General features: G+C 46.8%; 1 protein-coding gene across 2 annotated transcripts; it reads right to left on the bottom strand.

Annotated features, from left to right (window-relative positions):
• Positions 1–9,624: 9,624 nt before the first annotated feature.
• GRHPR (glyoxylate and hydroxypyruvate reductase) lies at positions 9,625–24,163 on the bottom strand. Of its 2 annotated transcripts, none has more exons than XM_073345734.1 (9): positions 23,829–24,163; positions 20,022–20,152; positions 18,897–18,969; positions 18,161–18,277; positions 17,299–17,387; positions 15,817–15,921; positions 14,548–14,683; positions 13,291–13,421; positions 9,625–9,914 (listed from the first exon to the last, which is right to left on the bottom strand). In XM_073345734.1, exons 1-9 carry the CDS (start codon positions 24,146–24,148, stop codon positions 9,793–9,795), a joined length of 1,224 nt encoding a protein of 407 aa, XP_073201835.1. In that variant the 5' UTR covers positions 24,149–24,163; the 3' UTR covers positions 9,625–9,792. The 2 variants fall into 2 exon arrangements, with proteins under 2 accessions (XP_073201835.1, XP_073201836.1); XM_073345735.1 differs by having other exon boundaries at positions 23,705–23,996.
• Between the last annotated feature and the right edge of the window lie 464 nt (positions 24,164–24,627).

A 24,627-nucleotide genomic window follows, 5' to 3' on the forward strand; every position in this document is an offset into this window, starting at 1 on the left:
CACTTAATCCTGACTGGAACACTGATGGCCTGCAGTGGGTCTACCAGTCGGTGTGTTGGTCTCGGTGGAGTTGGTTCTCCCCTACAAAGCCCTAAATAACCTGGGACGGCCTTACCTGAGGGCTTGTCTCTCTCCCTGTACCATGCTGCCATTTGCAGGAATGCCTGAACTGGAACCCTCTTGTAATAAAGCAAAGCGGATGGCTGGCAGGGCATTCGGTGTGTGGGCTTGAGGACTCTGAACTGTCCAAATTTGGTGACCTTCCAGGTATGCTGTAAAACACATCTGTTTGGGTATTTTTGGAGAAGGTTGAAGGTATGATTCCTAGAAAATGAAGTGTCTGAAAGGAGGGTGTCTGGCTGCCTGAGTTCCCATTCACTTGATTATTTTAATTGTATTGCTAATGCTATGCTAGGGTACTGAGATCCTTGCTCAAGTGTCTCTTGATTATTTAAATCTAAATAAACAAATACAATCCTGTAATATTACCAACACAACCTTTTGTCTTGAAAACAATGCCCCTTGTTGCCAACTCTTCCTCTCTTGGGCAGAATGCTATATGGAAGTAAATAGCTGGAAGTATCTGATGAGGCGCCTATAGTGGAAGAAAAAGATTTTGAATCAGTTGTGACGTTCCTTAGGGTGCAACGTGAATTGCTGGTCTGTTATGTCCTCTTAGATCTCCAGCCTGGATTGCCTTTTACACTGCCTTACTGTCAGAACAGCAACCTTTCCAGGCTCTGTTCACTCACGGCCCCCAACATGTAAAGTCATTCCTAGTTGAACACGAGTGCTATGCCCAGCCAGCCACAAACAGATACAAGGTGACACCAGCATATCCCTCGGTCCTAGCCTTGCCCCCCAAAAAGTCTTGTACTGTTCAGTGGCCCACTGGAATGTACTAGCTCATAATTAGTCTGTCATTCCAACAGTGGATAATGAATATGCACCAGCCTTGTCTCAAGTGTGGGTTTCCCAGACACTTCAAACAAACACACTGGTTTAGATAAAACAGTAAATCATGTTTAAGTGAGAAAGACAGATTTTTTTTAAGTGATTTACAGGTGATAAGGCATAAAAGTCAGATTTTAGTTACAAAAGAGAAAGATAAAACCACAATCTAATTTCTAGACTTTACCTAGGCTAACTCTAAAAGCAACATCAGTTGTCTTCCCATTAGATGCAATATAGTTCACAGGCTGCTGCTTTTTCCAGCCGGGAACCACTCCCCTTCGTTCAGTGTTCTTCAGATATTTAGTAATGTCATGGGAGAGGAGAGGTGGCCAGAGGCTTTCTCCCTCCCACTTCTTATACTCTAACCCTTTGTACTGGAAAAGTCTTTATGGGGTCATGGGGTCAGCAGTTCTATTGTGAACTTGTTCTGCAAGCTGTCCTGTGGCATTGTAAATAATTTGTTTATAGCTCCCCTTCTGGTGAATTGCCCATTAAGCAGGCAGAATGACAGCATATTTCAGTAACAATCATAGTAAAATCTCATAGCTCCATGTACAATCTTGATATGTTAACAGGACAATGTTGTTCTGCAGATTGAGTTTTCAAATGATACAAGGCATACTTCAAACAAAATATATCATGACCATACAAAAGTGGTGAACATGGGGTGCAGGGTGTCACATGGGGTACAGTATATAAAGTCCCTTGGTGTTGCAATAATTTTTTATACTTGCTCTCCTCTGTCATGGAAAAAGGTCTTAGAACGACTGATGCTAGGTTAGCTGCTGGAAAAGTTTGACAAGTTAGAACACGTTTGTTGAGTTATCTGTCTAAACATACATAACACCATTGTTTGTCACTTGGTTTATCTGCCTGTAGCTTCTCAATAGTGATACCAAGAGAAAGTCATACATTTAGATCTATCTGCCAGTGTCAATTGCTTATAATGCAAACTTGGCTTAAGCACAAAACAAACAAGCCAATGGTGTCTCTATGCACTCCACACCAGGGTGATAGTGCAGGTGATGGTGGTTTAAACACCAAGAAATCCTTGGCCATTTAATGGCAATGGCTGTGATACACCCACTTCTTATTTGATCAGCTGCCCCTGGGATGACCAGATGCCTATGTCTACACTACAAAATTAGGTCAATTTTATAGAAGTCAATTTTTCAGAAGCAATTATATATAGTCAAGTGTGTTGTATATAGTCAATTGTATAGTCAAAGCATATTAAGCTGGCGGAGTGCATCCACAGTACCGGGGCTAGCGTCGACTTTCAGAGCGCTGCACTGTGAGTAGCTATCCCACAGTTCCTGCAGTCTCCGCTGCCTTTTGGAATTCTGGGTTGAGATCTCAATGCCCGATGGGGCAAAAACATTGTCCCTGGTGGTTTTGGGTATGTCATCAGTCGCCCCTCCCTCTGTGAAAGCAACAGCAGACAATCGTTTTGCAGGTTTTTTCCTGGGTTCACTGTGCATGGAATAGAATCATAGAACATCAGGGTTGGAAGGGACCTCAGGAGGTCATCTAGTCCAACCCCCTGCTCAAAGCAGGACCAATCCCTGACTAAATGAGCCCAGCGAGGGCTTTGTCAAGCTTGACCTTAAAAACTTCTAGGGAAGGAGATTCCACCACCTCCCTAGGTAACTGCATTCCAGTGTTTCACCACCCTCATAGTGAAAAAGTTTTTCCTAATATCCAACCTAAATCTCCCCCACTGCAACTTGAGACCGTTACTCCTTGTTCTGTCATCAGCTACCACTGAGAACAGGCTAGAGCCATCCTCTTTGGAATCCCCTTTCAGGTAGTTGAAAGCAGCTATCAAATTCCCCCTCATTCTTCTCTTCCACAGCCTAAACATCCCCAGTTCCCTCAGCCTCTCCTCATAAGTCATGTGTTCCAGTCCCCTAATCATTTTTGTTGCCCTCCGCTGGACTCTTTCCAATTTTTCCACATCCTTCTTGTAGTGTGGGGCCCAAAACTGGACACAGTACTCCAGATGAGGCCTCACCAATGTCGAATAGAGGGGAACGATCACGTCCCTCGATCTGCTGGCAATGCCCCTACTTATACATCCCAAAATGCCATTGGCCTTCTTGGCAACAAGGGCACACTGTTGACTCATATCCAACTTCTCGTCCACTGTAACCCCTAGGTCCTTTTCTGAAGGACTACTGCCGAGCCATTCGGTCCCTAGTCTGTAGCGGTGCATTGGATTCTTCCATCCTAAGTGCAGGCCTCTGCACTTGTCCTTGTTGAACCTCATCAGATTTCTTTTGGCCCAATCCTCCAATTTGTCTAGGGCCCTCTGTATTCTATCCCTATCCTCCAGCGTATCTACCACTCCTCCTAGTTTAGTGTCATCTGCAAACTTGCTGAGGGTGCAATCCACACCATCCTCCAGGTCATTTATGAAGATATTGAACAAAACCAGCCCCAGGACCGACCCCTGGGGCACACCACTTGATACCGACTGACAACTAGACATGGAGCCATTGATCACTACTCGCTGAGCCTGACAATCTGGCCAGCTTTCTATCCACCTTATAGTCCATTCATCCAGCCCATACTTCTTTAACTTGCTGGCAAGAATACTGTGGGAGACCGTGTCAAAAGCTTTGCTAAAGTCAAGGAACAACACGTCCACTGCTTTCCCTTCATCCACAGAGCCAGTTATCTCATCATAGAAGGCAATTAGAATAGTCAGGCATGACTTGCCCTTGGTGAATCCATGCTGACTGTTCCTGATCACTTTCCTCTCCTCTAAGTGCTTCAGAATTGATTCCTTGAGGACCTGCTCCATGATTTTTCCAGGGACTGAGGTGAGGCTGACTGGCCTGTAGTTGCCAGGATCTTCCTCCTTCCCTTTTTTAAAGATGGGCACTACATTAGCTTTTTTCTATCTGGGACCTCCCCCGATCGCCATGAGTTTTCAAAGATAATGGCCAATGGCTCTGCAATCACATCTGTCAACTCCTTTAGCACTCTCGGATGCAATGCATCCGGCCCCATGGACTTGTGCTTGTCCAGCTTTTCTAAATAGTCCCGAACCACTTCTTTCTCCACAGAGGGCTGGTCACCTTCTCCCCATTCTGTGCTGCCCAGTGCAGTAGTCTGGGAGCTGACCTTGTTTTGTGAAGACAGAGGCAAAAAAAGCATTGAGTACATTAGCTTTTTCCACATCCTCTGTCACTAGGTTGCCTCCCTCATTCAGTAAGGGGCCCACACTTTCCTTGAGTTTCTTCTTGTTGCTAACATACCTGAAGAAACCCTTCTCGTTACTCTTAACATCTCTTGCTTGCTGCATCTCCAGGTGTGATTTGGCCTTCCTGATTTCACTCCTGCAAGCCCGAGCAATATTTTTATACTCATCCCTGGTCATTTGTCCAATCTTCCACTTCTTGTAAGCTTCTTTTTTGTATTTAAGAGCAGCAAGGATTTCACTGTTAAGCCAAGCTGGTTGCCTGCCATATTTACTATTCTTTCTACTCATCGGGATGGTTTGTCCCTATAAGCTCAATAAGGATTCTTTAAAATACAGCCAGCTCTCCTGGACTCCTTTCCCCTCATGTTGTTCTCCCAGGGGATCTTGCCTATCAGTTCCCTGAGGGAGTCAAAGTCTGCTTTTCTGAAGTCCAGGGTCTGTATTCCGCTGCTCTCCTTTCTTCCTTGTGTTAGGATCCTGAACTCGACCATTTCATGGTCACTACCTCCCAGGTTCCCATCCACTTTTGCTTCCCCTACTAATTCTTCCTGGTTTGTGAGCAGCAGGTCAAGAAGAGCTCTGCCCCTAGTTGGTTCCTCCAGCACTTGCACCAGGAAATTGTCCCCTACATTTTCCAAAAACTTCCTGGATTGCCTGTATGTGCAGATGCCATAGCACTGCTAGCCGTCCTCATCAATGGAGTTTTGCTTGCTCCACCGCTTCCGCTGCAACTCTGCTATCCTGATCTCCTGCGAGCTGGAGGCTTCTGCCTCAGGCTGCTCTCCCAGCTGGCAGCACCTACCCCTCGCTTCGATGGCTCATGAAGCCTGGACAGTAGTAAGGAGCAGTTCAGCTATAGGCTGAGCAAGTGCAGAATGGTGGTAGAATGTGCCTTTGGACATTTAAAAGCTCGCTGGCGCTGTTGGTCAGACCTCAGTGCAACCAACATTCCGATTGTTATTGCTGCTTGCTGTGTGCTACATAATATCTGTGAGAGTAAGGGGGAAGATGTTTATGGGAGGGTGGGAGGTTGAGGCAAATTGCCTGGCATCCAATTTTGAGCAGCCAGACAGCGATTTGAAGCGCACAGCGAGGCACGCTGCGCATCACAGACTTTAAAAACCAGTTTCATGACTGGCCAGGCTACAGCATGACAGTTGTGTGTGTTTCTTTCTCCTTGATGCAAACCCACCCCTTTGTTGATTTTAACTCCCTGTAAACCAATCACCCTCCCCTCTTCAAAATAAAGTAACTATTGTTTTGAAACTATGCATTCTTTCTTTCTTAATTAGAAAAAATTGAGGTAACGGACAAGGTAGCTGCTGGTGGTTTTGGGTACATGTCATCAGTGACCACTCCCTCCATCCATGAGAGCAACGGCAGACAATCATTCCTCGCCCTTTTTCCTAGATTGCCCACGCATATGCCATAGCACTGCAAGCGGGAGCCCATTCAGATCACCGCTGCGGTTGTGAGCATTGTAAACACCTCGCATTTGCCCTTGGAGATCTTGGCATATATACTGGCATTACGTCTTTTGGAACGGAGTTCTGATAGCACGGATTCATCTGCCCCTACAGCGATCAGATCCAGTTCCTCCTGTTTGGTCCATGCTGGAGCTCTTTTGTGATTCTGGGACTGCATGGTCACCTGCACTGATGAGCTCGCCCTGCTGGCCAAACAGGAAATGAAATTCAAAAGCTCTCAGGGCTTTTCCTGTGTACCTGACCAGTGCATCTGAGTTGAAAGTGGAGCACTCTGGGATAGCTTCCAGAGGCCAATACCATCAAATTGCATCCACACTACCCCAAATTCGACCCAGCAATGTCAATTTTAGCTCTAACACCCTTGTCGGGGGGAGTACAAAAATCGATTTTAAGAGCCCTTTAAGTCAACCAAAATGGCTTCATCATGTGGACAGGTGCAGGGTTAAATAGACCTAACGCTGCTAAATTCGACCTAAACTCGAAGTGTAGACCAGGGTTATGATCTAATTAAGCAGTGAGATTTGCCAACTGCTGAATATGTTTCAACCAGGAGCTGAGGCTAGCAGAGCATAAAAATATCAGATTCCCTTAGAGTTAATACTCTACTCCATGGCTCTACTTATCCCGCACCACTGATTCCTTGATATGTAGCAATTTTAAGTGTGCTTATAGATTACTGTTTGAGGTTCCAAACCCTTTCTGATGGACTCAATTTCTCAGACTTGCTCCTGTTTGCTAGGCAACAAGAGATGGAGGGACTATTCCACTTCCTTTTCCATTTTCAGGGGGAGAGAAAGCCCCACGCACAAAAGGCTGCAAAAAAAGAGCAGGAAGACAAAGATCAAGAAAGGACTCTGTAGCTTCTCATTCCTGGGAAGGAGAATTTTCTAAATCTGAGCTAAAGCCCCCAGAGGAGGAACCTCAAAACAAGTTGTTTCAAGAGGAGTGTTTTGTTTCCATCCTGGCAAGTACTGTCAGGCACTGAACCACCACTGGAAGAACCTCAAAAGGAGGAGGCATCAAAAGATGAGATGAATACATAGAATAGATCTAGACAGAAAAGGGAGTGAAACCACTCAAATACTTTCTCTCAGTTCAACATCTCAAACCTATCTCCCTCTACATGCAACACTGGAAGATGTAATTAGGGCTGAATGCAAAACCCAGCAAGAGCTCAGAGGCTGGCCAAGATGCAGTATCACGTTCATAGATCCAATCCAGATCTAGTTACTCTACCAAATGTGGATACAGCCCTGTCATCCCTTGTCAAAGACAGGATGATCCCAGTTAAGGGTGATTTCTTCCTCAAGACCAGACAGAGAGGAAGACAGATTGCTTAAGAAGGAATTCTGAAGCTTCCTCTGACACCCTCTAGGTATCCACAGCCTCCATCTCTTCTACTTGAGCCATCCTGGCATGGACTGATTCTCTTTCAAGATCAGAAAATACTTCTGTGTGGGAGCCATTCTGAGAGAGCTTGCATAGCAGCAGCCTCTGTAGCAGGCACCTGTGTGACAGCCTCAGATTCACTGTGAGGACAACGGGCTGTGACCCTGCTTCATGTAATCACTTATGGCTAAGGTCACGGAAAAGGCTGATGCTCATGGCAGACAGATGCTGGCCAAGGCTATTCAGTGAGCCTCTTGACAAATCCACAGCAGGATCCTCTAAATAAATCAATGACGACTTTCCTGACATCCAGGTCCTCAAAAAGAGAATGTAGGCCTTATTTATTACAGATCACATTACTCCTTTTGTTCCTGCTCTGCTAAGCATCTGTGGAGGGACACCCAACCAGCCCTTGGCAGATGGAACAGGTCCAGGGGCACAAGGGGCAGTCATGATCATTCTGGAAAAACCCAATTTTTAATCAAGCATGACCTGGGGCTGACCCCATTACATGGTCACTCAGACAGGGAGCAGGCAACCAGAATCTGCAGCTGGTTGCATCCACACCATGTCAGACAAATGAGTCCTGGATGGAGTCTGCCTGGGTTATGCATTAGAGTCACAGGCGAGTCCCAAACCTAGGTTCTTGATCTCCTGAGCTTCCCCCAACTAGATGAAACACAGCTGCATGAAGATGGCTATAGATTACCTTGGAACCACCCCCAGACTATTTACCCACATGCTAGTTATCCCAGCCTCTCAGAGAGGAGGGTGCATGCATATCGTTTCCTGTATGGTCTTCTGATCAGGTCCCACTCCTTGGAATGAGTGCAAGAGACAATTTTCTGCAGAGCCGAAGTTCTTGAGCAGCCTGGCTTCATTATCCACCATACAGACAGCCAATTGAGTCCAGTACAGCCCAAATTACACTTGGAAGTCATGAGAGATATTGAGCTACACTAAGTTTTTCTAACAACAGACAGGATATGCAGGATGATAGATACTATCCCCCAAGTCAGCAATCACTGAACTTTATTAGAAGGTTAATATCATCCCTCGATATGATGGTATCCTCCACAGATGTCCAGCAATAGTTCCTGATTTCTCTGGATGCAGAGGACCCATCAACTCTATCTACCTGAATCTCATTGCCCAAAGCAGTATTCAAATCTCTATCCTGGTGGCTGCAAATCAGCTACGCGGCAGACCACACGGTGGCAGAGCCGGAGAGAACTGTGGTGACAACCAATGCCAGTCTCAAAGCATGGGGAGCCCATTCAGGGAACAAATCCATCTAAGGATCATGAATAGACAAGGAGCTTCAACACAGTATCAAATGGCCTCAAACAATCAGGAATGCCTTTAAATAGTGCTAACCACAGAGCTGAACAACTGAGATGTTCTAGTGATGTCTGACACCACAGCGGCAGAAGCTTCTGTCAGCAAACGAGGATGCACCAGATCCACAGACATCCTACAGGAATCCAACTTCCTACATTAATGGGCAGAAAACAACCTTCTGTCCCTTTAAGCTCCCTATATTAATGTGGAGTTGAACATCCAGGCAGATTGGTTGGGCAGACAGAAGATAGAGACGGGGGAATGGAATCTTCACCCAGTCCTTTGACTCAATAGTCAGAGCCCTGGGTCACCCATCATGAGACCTAGTTCCAGTTTCTTCTCTAGAAGGGATCTCTGAGCCATAGCCAGGGATGCACTTTCCCCCGCAGTGATCAGGACCTGCCTTTCCACTTTTTGCAACACTCTCCAAGGTAAATCAGAGCATCAGAGTCTAAATACTCAGTTATATAAAGTTAATTATATTATACCCTCCCTGACTACACGCTTCTATTTGACATCCCACTCTAAGGGATATGCAGACCTTCTCTGGCCAGAAGAATAAAAAAAACCCCATATCTTACCAAAAACCTGCAGATCCCATCCCATGTGCTGAAAGTCATTCCTGGGAGACTAATTTTCCCTCTCACAACTATTCTGCCGACATGAGTTAAGGCAGAATTCATAGTTGCTGCATAGTAGGAAATGTTCGTAGAGTGAAATTCAGAATTTCCAATGTTCAGCCACCTGTGAGCTAATCCAGAGATCTGAGTATCTGAGTAGCCCCCCATGGAGGCATTTGACATACGCTGATGTGACACCTGCCCTCTGGGCTGACAACCTGGAGACTGAACTGGGGACCCTCACTGCTAAAATCGTGAGTTGCTACAATTTGAGCTACAGAGCTTTGCTCTCAAGTTAAGAGCGAAAACAGACCCATATCCTCTGCAGAACAGGCATGGAGGGGGTCACGTAACATGCCGGCCATTGGGTCACATCTGACATTAAGTATGTTTAAATCTTTTGCTTTATCAGAGCCATAAAGAATAAAGCCACCCATCTGATTAGGATTGTTGCCTTCTTGTGAAAATAGGACCAACTGATGCAAGAAAGGCAGTGATTTTCTTTGATCTCTGAGTTTCCATCCACATACAGTTATGTGCTCTCCAGAGTCCCACAAGCATTCAGTTTTTCCCTTGAAATAGCACAATATACATACTGCTTCCACAAAACCACCACACAGCTGTGTGTTACTCAAGCCTGGTTTAATCAGTTCTACCTGCAGAACGAGAGAGGCACATACACCAACTTTACAGCAGGAACAAGTCAGGATCTGTGCTGCTTCTCTGGGCTAAGAGACAACGGTCATTTCTAAGGTATGACCTGGCCTAGCCAGCGATGTTCTTGGGATTCTCTTCACAGCTGGAGTTCACTTGGCATACTTTCCTCTTTCAAGCCAGCCAGAAGGTTGTTAGCAGCCAGCACAGACATGGCGCTTCTGGTGGCATAGGTAGCACTTCCAATGTGAGGCAAAATCACTATACAGGGGAGAGAAGACGTATTTCAGAGACTGGTCTGCGCACCAAAGCAGTGTGCTTTACTCTAGCACGTACACTTTCCTTTTGTGGTGGCACTCTTGTGCCACGTCTCTGTAACAAGTACTTGTAACAAGTAACAAGCCAGGATTTCACCCCAGGTTTCCAGAATTACATCATCTCCCCAAACCATAGTCTATTAGCAGCGCTGGCTGTAGCTTCACCCGTGAACAGAAGAGCAAGGTGTTTCTGGTCAAGAGAGCGAGTGAAAAGCCAACTCCAGAATGTCCTTGCTTTTGTTGGGGTCACAGCTACATGCCAGATGGGTTTGGTATCTGAGCAGCTCTGTCAATTAAATTAATAATACATTTTAAGCTTAATACTTTTATAGGGGAGAGGAAAAGCATTTGTGATCTTGTACCCTTTATGTAGTATAAAAGCTACCTCTTTAAAACTAAATATTAGAAAGCATAAAGTCATGACCTCTTGTTCCCAACACAGAATCACAGAACTGGAAGGGACCTCGACAGGTTATCTAGTCCAGTCCCCTACACTCAAGGCAGGACTAAGTATTATCTAGACCATCCCTGACAGGCGTTTGTCAAGCCTGCTCTTAAAAATCCCCAGTGATGGAGATTCCACCACCTCCCTAGGCAATTTATTCCAGTACTTAACCACCCTGACAGTTAGGAAGTTTTTCCTACCATCCAACCTAAACCACCCTTGCTGCAATTTAAGCCCATTGCTTCTTCTCCTTTCCTTAGAGGTTAAGGAGAACAGTTTTTGTCCCTCCTCCTTGTAACAACCTTTTATGTACTTGAAAACTTATGTTCCCTCTCAGTTTTCTCTTCTCCAGACTAAACAAACCCAATCTAACATCTCACAGTTTGACAAGAACATAGGACTGGAAGGGTCTTCCTGGCTCACTAACTCAAGTCCCCTGCTATCCTATTCCTGAATTTAGGAAGGGTTGTTTTTATATAACATAAAGGAACAAATTATAACCATAAATTGTTTTAATTAGGGCTGTCAAGCGATTAAAAAAATTAAAAAACTGTAACAATAATAGAATACAATTAAATATTTTTGGATGTTTTCTACATTTTCAAATATATTGATTTTGAATTACAACACAGAATACAAAGTGTACAGTGCTCGCTTTACATTTAGTTTTGATTACAAGAACTTGCACCGTAAAAAAACCAAAAGAAATAGTATTTTTCAATTCTTCTAATACAAGTACTGTAGGGCAATCTCTTTATCATGAAAGTTGAACTTACAAATGTAGAATTATGTACAAAAAAAATAACTGCATTCAAAAATAAAACAATGTGAAGCTTTAGAGCCTGCAAGTCCACTCAGACCTACTTCAGCCAATCGATCAGACAAAGAAGTTTGGTTACAATGTGCAGGAGATAATGCTGCCCGCTTCTTGTTTACAATGTCACCATCTGAAAGTGAGAGCAGGCGTTCTCATGGCACTGTTGGTGTCACAAGGTATTTACATGCCAGAGGCACTAAAGATTCTTATGTCCCTTCATGCTTCAACCACCATTCCATGCATCCATGCTGATGATGGGTTCTGCTCGATAATGATCCAAAGCAGAGCGGACCGACCCACGTTCATTTTCATCATCTGAGTCAGATGCCACCAGCAGAAGATTGATTTTCTTTTTTGGTGGTTCGGGTTCTGTAGTTGCTCTTTTAAGACTTCTGAAAGCATGCTCCACACCTCGTCCCTCTCAGATTTTGGACAGAATTTTTTCAGATTCTTACACCTTGAGTCAAGAGCGGTAGCTATTTTTAGAAATCTCACATTGGTACCTTCTTTGTCAAATCTGCAGTGACAGGGTTTGTAAATCAAACAACGTGTGCTGAGTCAGCATCCGAGACTGCTATAACATGAAATATATGGCAGAATGCGGGTAAAACAGAACAGGAGACATACAATTCTCCCCAAAGGAGTTCAGTCACAAATTTAATTAACGCATTATTTTTTTTAACGAGCATCACCAGCACGGAAGCCTGTCCTCTGGAATGGTGGCCGAAGCATGAAGGGACATATGAACATTTAGCATAATTGGCACGTAAGTACCTTGCAATGCTGGTTACAAAAGTGGCATGTGAATGCCTGTTCTCACTTTCAGGTGACATTGTAAATAAGCAGGCAGCAGTATCTCCTGTCAATGTAAACAAACTTGTGTGTCTTAGCAATTGGCTGAACAAGAAGTAGGCCTGAGTGGACTTGTAGGCTCTAAAGTTATAAAGTTTTGTTTCAGTGCAGTTATGTAACAAAAAACAAACAAAAAAATGTATCTTTGTAAGTTACACTTTCATGATAAAGAGATTGCACTACAGTACTTGTATTAGGTGAATTGAAAAATACTATTTATTTTTTTTTACAGTGCAAATATTTGTAATAAATAAATATAAAGTGAGCACTTTACACTTTGTATTCTGTGTTGTAACTAGAAAAGGAATACTTTTGGCACCTTAGAGACTAACAAATTTATTTGAGCATAAGCTTTCGTGAGCTACAGCTCACCTCATCGGATGCATTCAATGTTTTTTCCACTGAATGCATCCGATGAAGTGAGCTGTAGCTCACGAAAGCTTATGCTCAAATAAATTTGTTAGTCTCTAAGGTGCCACAAGTCCTCCTTTTCTTTTAGCGAATACAGACTAACACGGCTGCTACTCTGAAACCTGTGTTGTAACTGAAATCAGTATATTTGAAAATGTAGAAAACATCCAAAAATATTTAAATAAATGGTATTCTATTATTGTTTAATAGCGCAATTAATTTTTTTAATCACGCAATTAATTTTTTTATTGGCTTGACAGCCCTACTTATAACACGCTCATCACCTCGGTATCTGAGCACTAAGGTCCCAATCCATTGATGTTAATGAGACTACTCATGCTCAAAGCTAGACAATGTGCTTAAGTCCCTTGCTGAAATGGGATCTAAGTTCTCTGATGGAATACTGAGATCAGTCAGTGAGATGTTTGCAAATGAGCAAATACATTTTAATTAACACACACACAGCTGACAAGGTTTTCCCTCCTCAATGCCCCTCATATCACACTGCCTTGCTACGGCTCAATGCTATGAGCAGCTTGCTTAAGGACACATGGTTTGACTTTCCCTTGCCTGTGACTAATTAGCCCCTCATATTAAACCCTTGCTAGACATGAACCATGCCAAGCTCACCAGGACTGAAATTCCTTGTCAGGTCAGTGTGGCAAACAGAATAGCAAGAACTACATGAGCCCCCACCTCTAGCCACTAGAAGCCACTGCCTCCCCATTAGAAGTGCAGGAAGTGGAATGTAAGAGAAGGTGCAAACAGCTGCTATTTGCAAAGACGGTGGCTTACCACAATTCTTCAGGGAAAGGAGAGGGTGGTCAGTAGGCAGCGGCTCCGGGGTTGTGACATCCAGACCAGCAGCTGCAATCTGGCCACTAACCAAAGCCTGGTACAGATCTTCCTGGTTCACCACCGCTCCCCTAAGAAACACAGTTTAAGCTATACAAGAGCTAGATATTGTTACTAGTAAGCCAGACAAGCATGGGATACAAACACTGCCACATGCTTAACTTTACACACTCGAGTCATCCCACCAGCTTCAGTGGAATGAGTCACCTGCCTGAGCGTTTGCCCCATCAGGGCCTTAGGCATGAATACTCAGCTCTGTATGTCACTCTGTGCCCGCTGTTCCATACCACTAACCATCAGGTTCTGCTTAACTGTTTTCTCCATGTTCTGTACCGGGTTATTGTAACAGTCACTGTACTCAGGTACAAACCTGGCTGTAGTCCAGGGGTTCTCAAACTGGGGCTCAGGACCCCTCGGGGGGGGTGTCACAAAGTTATTATATGGGGGGGGTCGTGAGCTGTCAGCCTCCACCCCAAACCCCGCTCCGCCTCCAGCATTTATAATGGTGTTAAATATATAAAAAAGTGTTAATATATAAGGGGGGTCGCACTCAGAGATTTGCTTTGTGAAAGGGGTCACCAGTACAAAAGTTTGAGAACCACTGCCGTAGTCGCCCATTGCATTCTAATCCCATTTGGACACACATAATTTGAAGTGTGTTTAAGCACCGTTTTAACCCTCAGCTGTAACATCCATGTAGATGGGACCGTAGCATCTGGCCAAACCCAGGCGGCTCCTATCTTCCCTGGTGACAGCCCGCACACCCATTCCTGGGAGAAAGGCGTTTGAGCGTCACCGCCAACACACACAAAGCTTTTCCACCCTGGAGAACAGCCGCAGCCACTTCCTCCCAGGAAGGAGAGACTCTAAAATGGCACCCACTTTGCAGCGTTTAGAGCGGCAATAATCCCATGATGTTCGCTGAACTCCACCCGAATGGGGAGAAAAGTTACTTTCTTGTGTACATTAATATAGAATATCCATTTAAAAGATAGTCGCAGCAGGCCAAGCTACAAGGCTAGCAAGCACAAGCTCAGAGCTGGTGCCACAAGCCAATACTGGCCCCCCATGGCTATGGCAATTTCAGCATAATCCCTTGACCTCCATAACACCGTGTATCAGGTACCTGAATATCACCCGCTTTTCCTTTTGCACCCACAATCTAGTCTTGTTTAAGATGACAGTGAAGACTTTCACCTGCTTGTGTTGATAAACACAGACGTTTTCTTCATTCGGCTGAAGAAATCCTTGTTGCACACTCCTTTAGTGTCAGGAGTTAAGGAACAGGTAACAACCACAAAGTCTGACTCCTCTGCTAGCTTGGCGAGTGGGACTGGGGGGAAAAAACCCAAAAAAACCCCACATGTAATGAGTTTCCTGGGGGGAGGGAGGGTCTTGTTTATTTTCACTAGTTTGGGAACTACCCAATGTCCATTAAATAGTCATTAGTGAGGGACTATTGCTTCAGGAAGACCTTGCTAACCTCACCCCATGACTGGGTTGCCAAACCCAAACAAAAACAACATATAAACAAGGTGCCATATTTTAAAGGACCTTTAAAAAGAATAGACCAGGTTTCATCAACCAAAAGAGGAAATTTACCTATGCTTAGCAAGTCCGTCTTCTACCCCAGAGGTGGCTGCATTGTGCATTTCAGGGGTGGTACAGATTAGTTAGCAAAATATTACCATAATATTTTAAACGAACATTTAGAAGTTTAGGGATCTGGGGCAAAAATTGGGGATTGGTCCTGCTTTGAGCAGGGGGTTGGACTAGATGACCTCCTGAGGTCCCTTCCAACCCTGATATTCTATGATTCTAAATTCTGTAAGGCCTGAAGACAGATTTGACAACTCTTTCAGCTTTCACCCAAGGAAGGGAGGAGAGAAATAGGTAGAGTTCCCTGGATTTACAAACCAAAAGATTGACCCCAACAGAAATTGATTTTTTTGGAACCGTTTATTTTTCAAACACAAGTCACAGCTGGGCAACAGCTTGGGACTTTGCAGGAAAAAGTCTATCAGTGAGTTTGAACATGCAGAAAGGCACAGTACAGAGAATGTGCATTATTATAGGTAGGAAAACAAATACTTGATATAAACGAGACTATATCTGAAGAGAGTCTCATTTGGGAATTGCCAGTTATTTCTAAGAGGTCTGGGATGAAATCTTGGCCCCACTGAAGTCAGTGGGGTCCAGATTTCACTCATGATATTGTCACCACTTTCAATCAACAACATATGAAATGTGGTCGTGCTCTACACTCAAACACCAGCCACTCTTTGGGGCCTTAATAATAATTCAGCACTGCTACACTGCGCTTGAGGAATCCTTCAAGTTTCCAATCACCACACCCAAGGACAAGATCTTCCCTGCATCAACTCATTTGTATGCTTTGTTATTCTGCACTTACGAAGAAAGTTTTGTTTCCAGAGCTGTGTTTCCAGCTTCATTTAGATCTCTTACCAAACTCGGCTTGAAACTCCACGGCGTTCTCCGGTTTTGGGCGACTTCCCGTATACAAAAATTTCTTGACCCCGAATGGCTTTAGACGGCGCGCCACTGCCTGTCCTAAAAACAAGACAAGATCACGTCTCTGCACACTGAGATCATGCACTGCAGGAGGTATATCACTAACCCTGCAATCTGACAGCCCAAAACCGAGTGTATTGCTTCTGCATCTTTCGGCAAGGCCGCAGAATGCATCCACTATTCACTCAACTGCAATGAAACCTGCCACTTTCATTAAGAGATTACTGTAACTTCCCCAGCTAGGATTGTCACTGAGGTTTCCCATTCATTATGGAGGGAACATGCTCTCATTCACTCCGTGGGAAGTGAAGGAATTTTTGATTGGTAGGGCGGCTGCAGCAAAGGGAATGATGGGACATTAAATCTGAAGTGACATTTTGGAGAGAAAATTTAAGGGAGATTAAAAACAAAAACAAACAAAAAAAATCGAACATTGACCAACTCAACAAGCTAATAGACAAGCCAGCACTCCCGTACATCATGGACTTTGTCTGGGATATTTGTTTAACTGAAATAAAGCAAGAGAAAGTCCAGTTTGCTTTAGGAGTCTGATAAGGTGGAAATATGTGCATGTTTTACAAATTAAGGTCTAAGCCTGATTGCAATCGCACGCTAACTGGTAGGATGGAGAGATGCATTCCTGCTTAGTCAGCCTCGGGCTCCTGGCGGGGGGGCAGGTGAATGGGGGAGTGTCCCATCAGCCACTGGTTTGAATGTCCTCAGAATCTTTTGTCCTTTACAGTTCTCTTTATTTATTTTGCAGTTTCTGTGAATGTGCTCAGCACCGCTACCACGGGGCAAAGTTAAACACAAAATTGTTACCATAACCAAAGAATGAAGTAACTTGTGAACTCCCCACCTAATGGGTGAGAGCATAAATGTCTGCTCAGCAAAAGCCTGTGTGAACACAGGGGCTGAAAGCTACACCCAGGATTCATCGAATTCTATGAATAACAAGAAAGAGAACACTTGAGTCATGGGTTGTTCCCTGCAGGAAAGGGGGCTGGACACAAGTTCACATGCACACAGAAAACAGAGGCAGAGAGAAGAAAGTTTCTGGCGGTGATAAAATTGAGTAAAATATTAAAGCTACAGACAGTACACACTGGAGATCTAAACATCAGCTTACTGATCACTGAGTTCGTTATTTTAATCAATCATTCTATTCTATACAGGTAGTTGTACTGTGCTCATCACCACAGTAACTGAGCGCCTTCCATGAGTGCATTAAGTAACGACAGCTGGTCTGTATCTGTTGTCTCATCCTCTCCCCAGAGGGAGAAGTGTGTGCAATGAAGTGTCTTCTTTTGGAAAATTATATCTTACACACACACGCGCGTTGCTATGTCAGTCAACAGTGCTCACATTATTGGGAGATAAATACTAGTATATATCTACACAAAAGAATACACTCACCTATTCTTCCCAGCCCTATGATTCCTACAGTGCTACCGGACAGCCCGTATCCACACATCCACAGAGGCTTCCATGTTGTCCAACCACCACTACAAAAGGAAGTGAAATACAAACAGATGTTAGACCGATTCCATTTTCCAGGTTGGCTTGGAGTCTGGATATGGACCCAACAAATTACAAATGGCACAAATACTTCACAACCCATGTGTCACATACTGGTAGAAATGATTTAGCACCCTAGAAACAGGTATGAATGGTGCGAACATGCAGCGACAGGGTCTATAATGTTCCTGCTTTAAGTCACCTTAGCATTAATTAGAGCAGCCTCAAGACTGATCTAACTTTTGTTTAACTCTCCACAACCCCTGGGTACAGCCTTTGTGCAGTGAACTCTGGCCATACCCACAACGTCCTTCCCACACTGGGAGCAGGTCCAGTGCAGGGCGCTTCTAGCTGCTCTCTTCTGGCCGGGGAGGCCCCATGCACAATCTAGGGGGCTCTTCAGGGGGCCATTTTCACCTCCTTTAAGGCCCCTTTATACTGCTACACACGCTCTAGCTGGATCACTGCTCAAGCACACAGAGTTATGCCTTAGATTTCGGACTTAAAACCGCCTCTTTGTTAAGGTGCAAGATAATTGCATTTAACTCACTGGGCTCATAGAACGATGTTGATCTCAGCTAGTCCAGTGCAAATCCAGAGTAACTGTAACTGCATCCATTTAAACTTCTCAAGGCAGGGACTGCCTTTACTTTGGTGTATTTGGGTCCAGGATTGATCAAGCACACAGTCTATGGAGTTACTCCAGACTCACACTGACATCACACAGCTCAGAAGCCAGTCCTAAATTGTAAATACTCACTTCTTCACTTCCTCCACTGACTCCGGCAGCCTGCGACACGTAGCTAAGAGCAAAGCTACCGAGAGCTCAGCCGTGGCATCGGTCAGGATGTCCGGGGTGTATCCCACACGGATTCCACTGCAATTTAAACACAGCATTTCAGTCCTCAAGTGTTAACACATGAAATGCTCGTTTGTTTACATTTGGATGAAATCCTGTTTGTTTTACACTGCATTCTGCTGGGCATTTTTTCTACATGTGTTCTTATATCACCATCTTTTCGGAGCATCAACCAAACCATAATTAATCAATCACTGACCCTCACAACCCCGCTGGGAGCTCAGGCAGTACAGATGGGGAACTGAGGCCCAGAGAGACTGAGGGTCACGTTTTAAAAGCTATCTAGGTGCGTAAAGATGTAGACAGGTGCCAAATGGGATCCTTTAAAAATCTGGTCCTTATGCTCAGATCCTCAAAGGTATTTAGGTTCCACTGAAATCAATGGGAGTTAGGAACAGACATACCTTCAAGGATTTGGCCCTAAGTGGCTTTCCCAAAGCTGGGAGCTGAACCAACATTTCCCGAGTCCCAGTGCAATGCCTTACCCCCAAGCCGACCCATCCTCTGTTCCAATTGGTTTCTCTCAATTAACAGTTCGCCATTTCTTTCACCCAAGAGAACGGCAGGGGACATAGAAAATAGCAGAAGAAAATGCATTCCATGGTTACGAGTGAGCACACAAAGGAGCAAACAATACCGCTTTTTAATTTCTTCTAGAGCCAGATGGTCAACACCCACAGACAGCGTGCTGATTGTTTTAAGGTTGGACCCTGCAAAACATGAAGACAGAACCCTCAAAACCTACAGAGCTTAAAAAGACCGAAACACAACAACAGAACAAGGGAAAAATTAAAGGATAAAAATGTCTTACAATTACTGGTTTGTAATTGTCTGAATCTTCGGAATCTACTCTAATGACCAGAAACACCTAACAGGGCTGAAACTGAAGGAGGTCAATACTACTTTCTCAGGCAGCTGACTCTGGACATTTGACAGTGCTTTGTGTCTAGTCAGTTTCATGGTTTCCCCCTCACAGCTGGTCAGTTTCCTCCTTCACTGAGATTCACAGAGTTAGGCCAGAGTGACCTTTATGGCCATTTGATCTGATCTCCTGTTAACACAGGCCAGGGAACGTCACCCAGTTATTTCTGCATCAAGCTCATAACTTCTGTTGGATGAGAACAGATTTTTTTACAAGACACCTTGTAAACATTAACTGGGAAGGGAAGCAGAAAATCCCTTTAAAGAATTGAAACCAAAATCAGGAGGATTTGCCAGAAATAGGATTTTTTTTAAATGCCAAAAACATCAAAGAAAGTTGACAGTGTTCCGTTAGCTAAGGAAAAGTCTCTTTAAAGATGCTGTGTCTATATTCCTAGCTTCTTCTCCTTGGCTGGGATGGGAACAAGTCATTCTTTAGTGGTCATTTTCTGGGGAACTCTACCCTAGGCAGAGAAGTTTCTTTTTGCAGGGAAAAAACACACACCCAAAAGGGACTGACAGTGAATTCTGGCTAGTGAGGTTCACTGGACCCTGAATTTCTGGCCAGCGGACATCAGGGAGCTAGACACATCTCTTCATGTCTTACAACTCTGTGCCGCCGTGATGGAGGGACACAGTGTGAGGTGGAATTGAAGTGGAAGATTCATATTAATGCATGGCAGCAAAAGAAGGCTCAGCCAATCCGCTTCTCAGGGCTGTGAGGGCGAGACACCGGGACTGAGATCCAGGCAGCACGGACACAATTCTGTATGTCCTCTCTTTCTTCAATGACAAAGGATCAGCTAGAGCCATTCACAAGAGAGCCGCCGCCCATACCCACCTGCTGCATCGAGGACCTCTTTGTCTATCTGGTCAGACAAGACACAGAGCAGTCCATGCTTCCCAGCCACCCCCGCCAGCAATTCTGACCGCGGGATAGGTTCGTCCGAATCCCATTGCTGGATGCTGCAGCTACAAGGATACAGGAAAGTCACAATCACATTAAAGCAAGAGAAAGAGGCCCCCTTCAAGCCAGCACTCCGTACTGCCCCAGGTATCCGTACTGTTTTGCCAAGGGAAATCAACAAAATGGAGTGAGGAACACACTCTTATTTTAGGCAGGGAGATTAGGATTCCCTCTTTTCCTCCCTTGTGGATTGCCCTTTCACATCCAGGATGGTGGCACACAGTTGCTAAAATACAGCCACATGGTGTCCTGTGTAGCGCACGCAAGCCACCTGTGAACCGGCACAGGAAAGGTCCGGCACCTTCTTTCAATAACTGCAGCGGCAGAAGGAGGAAGAATAGTGGCGGGATCTCTTCAGACATAGAGCAAAAAACATTAGTCTTGCAATGACCTGACAACACATGCACGCTGCTCGCTTGGAACACCTTCTGAGCTCTGGCATCACTTTCAGCTTGGTCAAACCTTGCCTCAAGCCCGCATCAGCTGGGATCACTGCATACTGGTCTGGTGTTCTTTACACAGGCTGTCTAACGTGGAAACCTTGGTTTTTAAAGCTCCAAATGGTACAGACATTAGGGCAGGTCAAGAACTTCCCCTTGAGCCTCAGCCTGGACGGTATCTGTGCTCAGAAGTGACCCATCTTTCAGGGATCCCCCCAGCTGGACTGCATCAGCAGCCCTTACTGTGGAGAGTCCTGGGATGCAGAACTGGCTTTCCCTTAACCTTTGCCCCACTTTATCCTTCCAGTTTTAAATAGCAAATGAAACTTTCCCTGGGTGGCACTTGCCTCTCTAGGTTCTTATATGGCTCTCCCATCACCGGAATATCCGAGCACCTCCTAATCAACAATGAATTTATCTCCACAGCACCCCCATGAGGCAGGGAAGTATTGTCATTGCCATTTTACAGATGGGAAAACTGAGGCACGGACAGACTAAGTGATTTTTCCAAGGTCACATAGGGCAGTCTGCATCCCTAGCCAACCCCTTAATCACACAAACCTAACTGCCCACTCCTTTCTGAAGGCCTTGTTTTGGATGCTGGTCGATTTGCTCTTTTCATTTTACTGCCCTCGGTGCCCCAACAGTGCTCTGCGAACACACTTCTGCAAATCAGCGTGGGGGCCTACAATTTTACAGAAGGCCTAGAATGCTGCAGGCAATTTAAACGAAGACACCACACAACCACTTACTGCCCAGGCACTAGCGGGGGGGGGGGGCGCCCCAGGGGTCACTGCATTTCCGTAGCCCCAGTAACTGATATTTTGTCATATGTGAAAGTTGCTTGTTTTCTTAAAGAACAAAAACAGGCACAAAACACAACGTAACTCATTTTAGCACATTCAATGCACGAAACGACGCTGAGCTGTCGGAACCTATGCGCCAGGAGAAGCGTAATCCAATGGCAGCCACAGCAGAGCTGGGGGCGGCGGAGGTTAATTCTTTTAAGGCACCGTTTGCTCTTTGGCTTTGCATAGACAAAATAATGAAGGGGGAGGGGGGTCAGCTGTAGTTAGGAAAACAACTTTCAATACAAGACGCAGGTTTTGTTTCTGAATGTTTTGCCTGGGAAGTACTGGAAGGTCAGAGATAGTTAAACTGGTGATCTGAGGATAACGTACAATGTCAAACTAAGGTTAAAACATTCAGGTAACCCATAGCCAGAGAGAGGGAGGGAGGACACATAACAGGCCTCCTTCTGCTCCCATTGAAGTCAGTGGCAAAACTCCCATTGATTTCCCTGCTGCAAAACATAGGCCCTGATCCTACCAACACCAAGGCATGGCCTTAATTTTATACACGAGTAATTCCACTGATGTCAACTGGATTAACCAGGTGCATAAAATTAAGGATATACACAAGTGTTTACACAATTGGAATTGGGACCTTAGCTAGCTATATTCTATGCACAGCATAGTTATTGTTATTTCAACTTTTTGCTTCCTGGAATCAAAGGCACCGACCAGCATCAGAAATCAATTGTTTACAAAATAGTTTGGCATTTTTAAATTTATTTTTTTTTTAAAGCAAAGTCTTTTCAAGTCACAGGAAGGGGGAAAAAAGGATTCTGGGCACATTTTTCAAAAGTGCCATATATCCCAAAATCAAGGGGAGTTAGACCCCCCAGATCCACAGAGATAGTTATACACCTAAGTGATTTAGGAGCCCAAATCTTATCGAAAGTCAGTGGGACTCAGAGGCTTCAAAGGACATTTTCAGAAGTGCCTAACACAAGAAGGGCACAGCAGTTTGTTTCTTTCCTTGTAAATAAACACTAGCTCTCTGTCCCCCAGGCCTCAGCCTCTGACGGGTCATTTACAAGAAAAAAGGAAATTACCACCCTTCTATAAACGCCTCTGATCATCCAAGTTGGCCATGGAAAGGGTCAGAAAGGGACGGAACTGCCACCACAACAATCCGCATTGTAAACACCTGCCCTCGCCCTCTGGGACACGGAACACACCGGCGCCCACCCTAGATAATCACACTGTGTATCTCGCTGTCTGAAACAGGCTGTGAACTCTTCAGGGCTGGGTCTCTTGTCTTTTTACTAGGGCTCCAGGTCCACTTACAGAGTGACAAGTGACGAACTCAGCGACTACATCTGGACCCAAAAACCTTAATTTCCCTTCTGGGTCCTTCTCTCTAGAGCAGCAGCTGAAGGTTCTTATTCTCAGGCTGGCAGCTCCTGGGGGCAGGGGCGTCTCTGTTCGGTGTTTGTACAGCGCCCAGCGCAAGGGGCCATGGCGGGCGCTGCGGGGCACCATGGCCACACGCAGAGCGGATAACACCGCAACAAGGACCATTTGACAAGGCCCCTGGCTGTCGGTGGCAGCAATCGGAAGAGGACCCCAGCGCATTTCAGGGGGGCTGTGCGCCCGTCACAGGCGCTGGTGACGGACTCCTCAGCCCCCGGGACGCGGACATGGGGCCTGCCTTTCCAGAAGCAGCGGCTAATCCTGGGTGCCCAGGCTGCCACCCCTCCGAGGCGCTGCCCGGGCCTCCCAGCAGGGCCGGGGCTGCTCAGCACCGCTCAGGATCGAGCCCCGAGTCGGGCAGCCCCCGCCCCCCGCCGAGCCCCACTGGCCACGGCACCCGCCTGCCGCGACGGGCCCAGCGGCCCCCGGGGCCGCCGCACGTGGGGGGGGCCCCGCCGCCGCCGGCAGACCCCGCCCGGGGGGCCCCGGCCCCGGCCCCGCCGCCGCCGGCAGACCCCGCCCGGGGGGCCCCGGCCCCGGCCCCGCCGGCAGACCCCGCCCGGGGGGCCCCGGCCCCGGCCCCGCCGGCAGACCCCGCCCGGGGGGCCCCGGCCCCGGCCCCGCCGGCAGACCCCGCCCGGGGGGCCCCGGCCCCGGCCCCGCCGGCAGACCCCGCCCGGGGGGCCCCGGCCCCGGCCCCGCCGGCAGACCCCGCCCGGGGGGCCCCGGCCCCGGCCCCGCCGCCGCCGGCAGACCCCGCCCGGGGGGCCCCGGCCCCGGCCCCGCCGCCGCCGGCAGACCCCGCCCGGGGGGCCCCGGCCCCGGCCCCGCCGCCTGCAGACCCCGCGCCCCGTCTTACACGCCGGCCTGGCTCAGGGCCGCCAGCCCCTCGCGGGGGATCCGCCGGGTGACAAACGCCTGCATCAGCCCCGCAGCCGGCCGAGCGGAACGCGGGGGCCGCCCCGACTCCCCTGAACCCTCGCCTGGCTGCCCCAGCGGCCGCCCGCGTCCTCTCTCCGCCTGGGCTGCCGGCCTCCTTCCCCGCCTGCGCGCGGCTCGCTCCGGCCTGTCTGCCCGGCGGAGCCCGGGAGCAGCCGGCGGGTGCTTTGCGTGGCCGGGAGCGGCGGGGCCTTTGCCTCTGTCTGGATCGTTGGCTGCACGCTCCGATCACGGGCTCCTCCCCCGGGGCAGGGCAGGGGCGGGCGTGGCTAGACGGGAGCAGCCTCCCCCGGCAGGTAGTTAACCTGGAAGAGCCATTTTGGGGCGCTTCACGGAGTGGCAAAGCACACGTGGGACCTTCCATCCAACTTCTCTTTTCTCTTGTCAGAGGTTCCCTCCCGAGCAGCAGCGAGAGGGAAAGCTCCTGAAGGTGCATCCCTGGTTCATACTAAATTAAAGCGATTCGCCCGCCAAAGGGGTGGCTGGAAGGGCGTGACACCCGGCTCCAGAAGGATCAATGGAAGTGCTGTTGGACACTGCAGTTTCATCAACCTGAGAATTGCACCCTGGCCAGCACTCCATGGAGCGACTGGTCTAGCCTGTTTTAGGAAAGGATCAGCTGTTTATCTCCAAGAATAACATTGTCAGATGCAGAAACTAAGTCATAAAGTTACACGGGATCCCAGTTCGATCGCTTCAGAGTCCGGAGCATGCACTGATCAGCCGGGGGGTTCAAAAGGAATTTCCCACCACTACAAAGGATTGTACAGTCCAGTAGGTACATTATGGGTTAGTTGTTTGTTCCTTCCTCTGAAATATCAGGGATAGGCCTGTTGGGGACAC

Source organism: Lepidochelys kempii, chromosome 5 (genome assembly GCF_965140265.1).
Source record: "Lepidochelys kempii isolate rLepKem1 chromosome 5, rLepKem1.hap2, whole genome shotgun sequence".
NCBI classification, from domain to species: Eukaryota; Metazoa; Chordata; order Testudines; family Cheloniidae; genus Lepidochelys; species Lepidochelys kempii.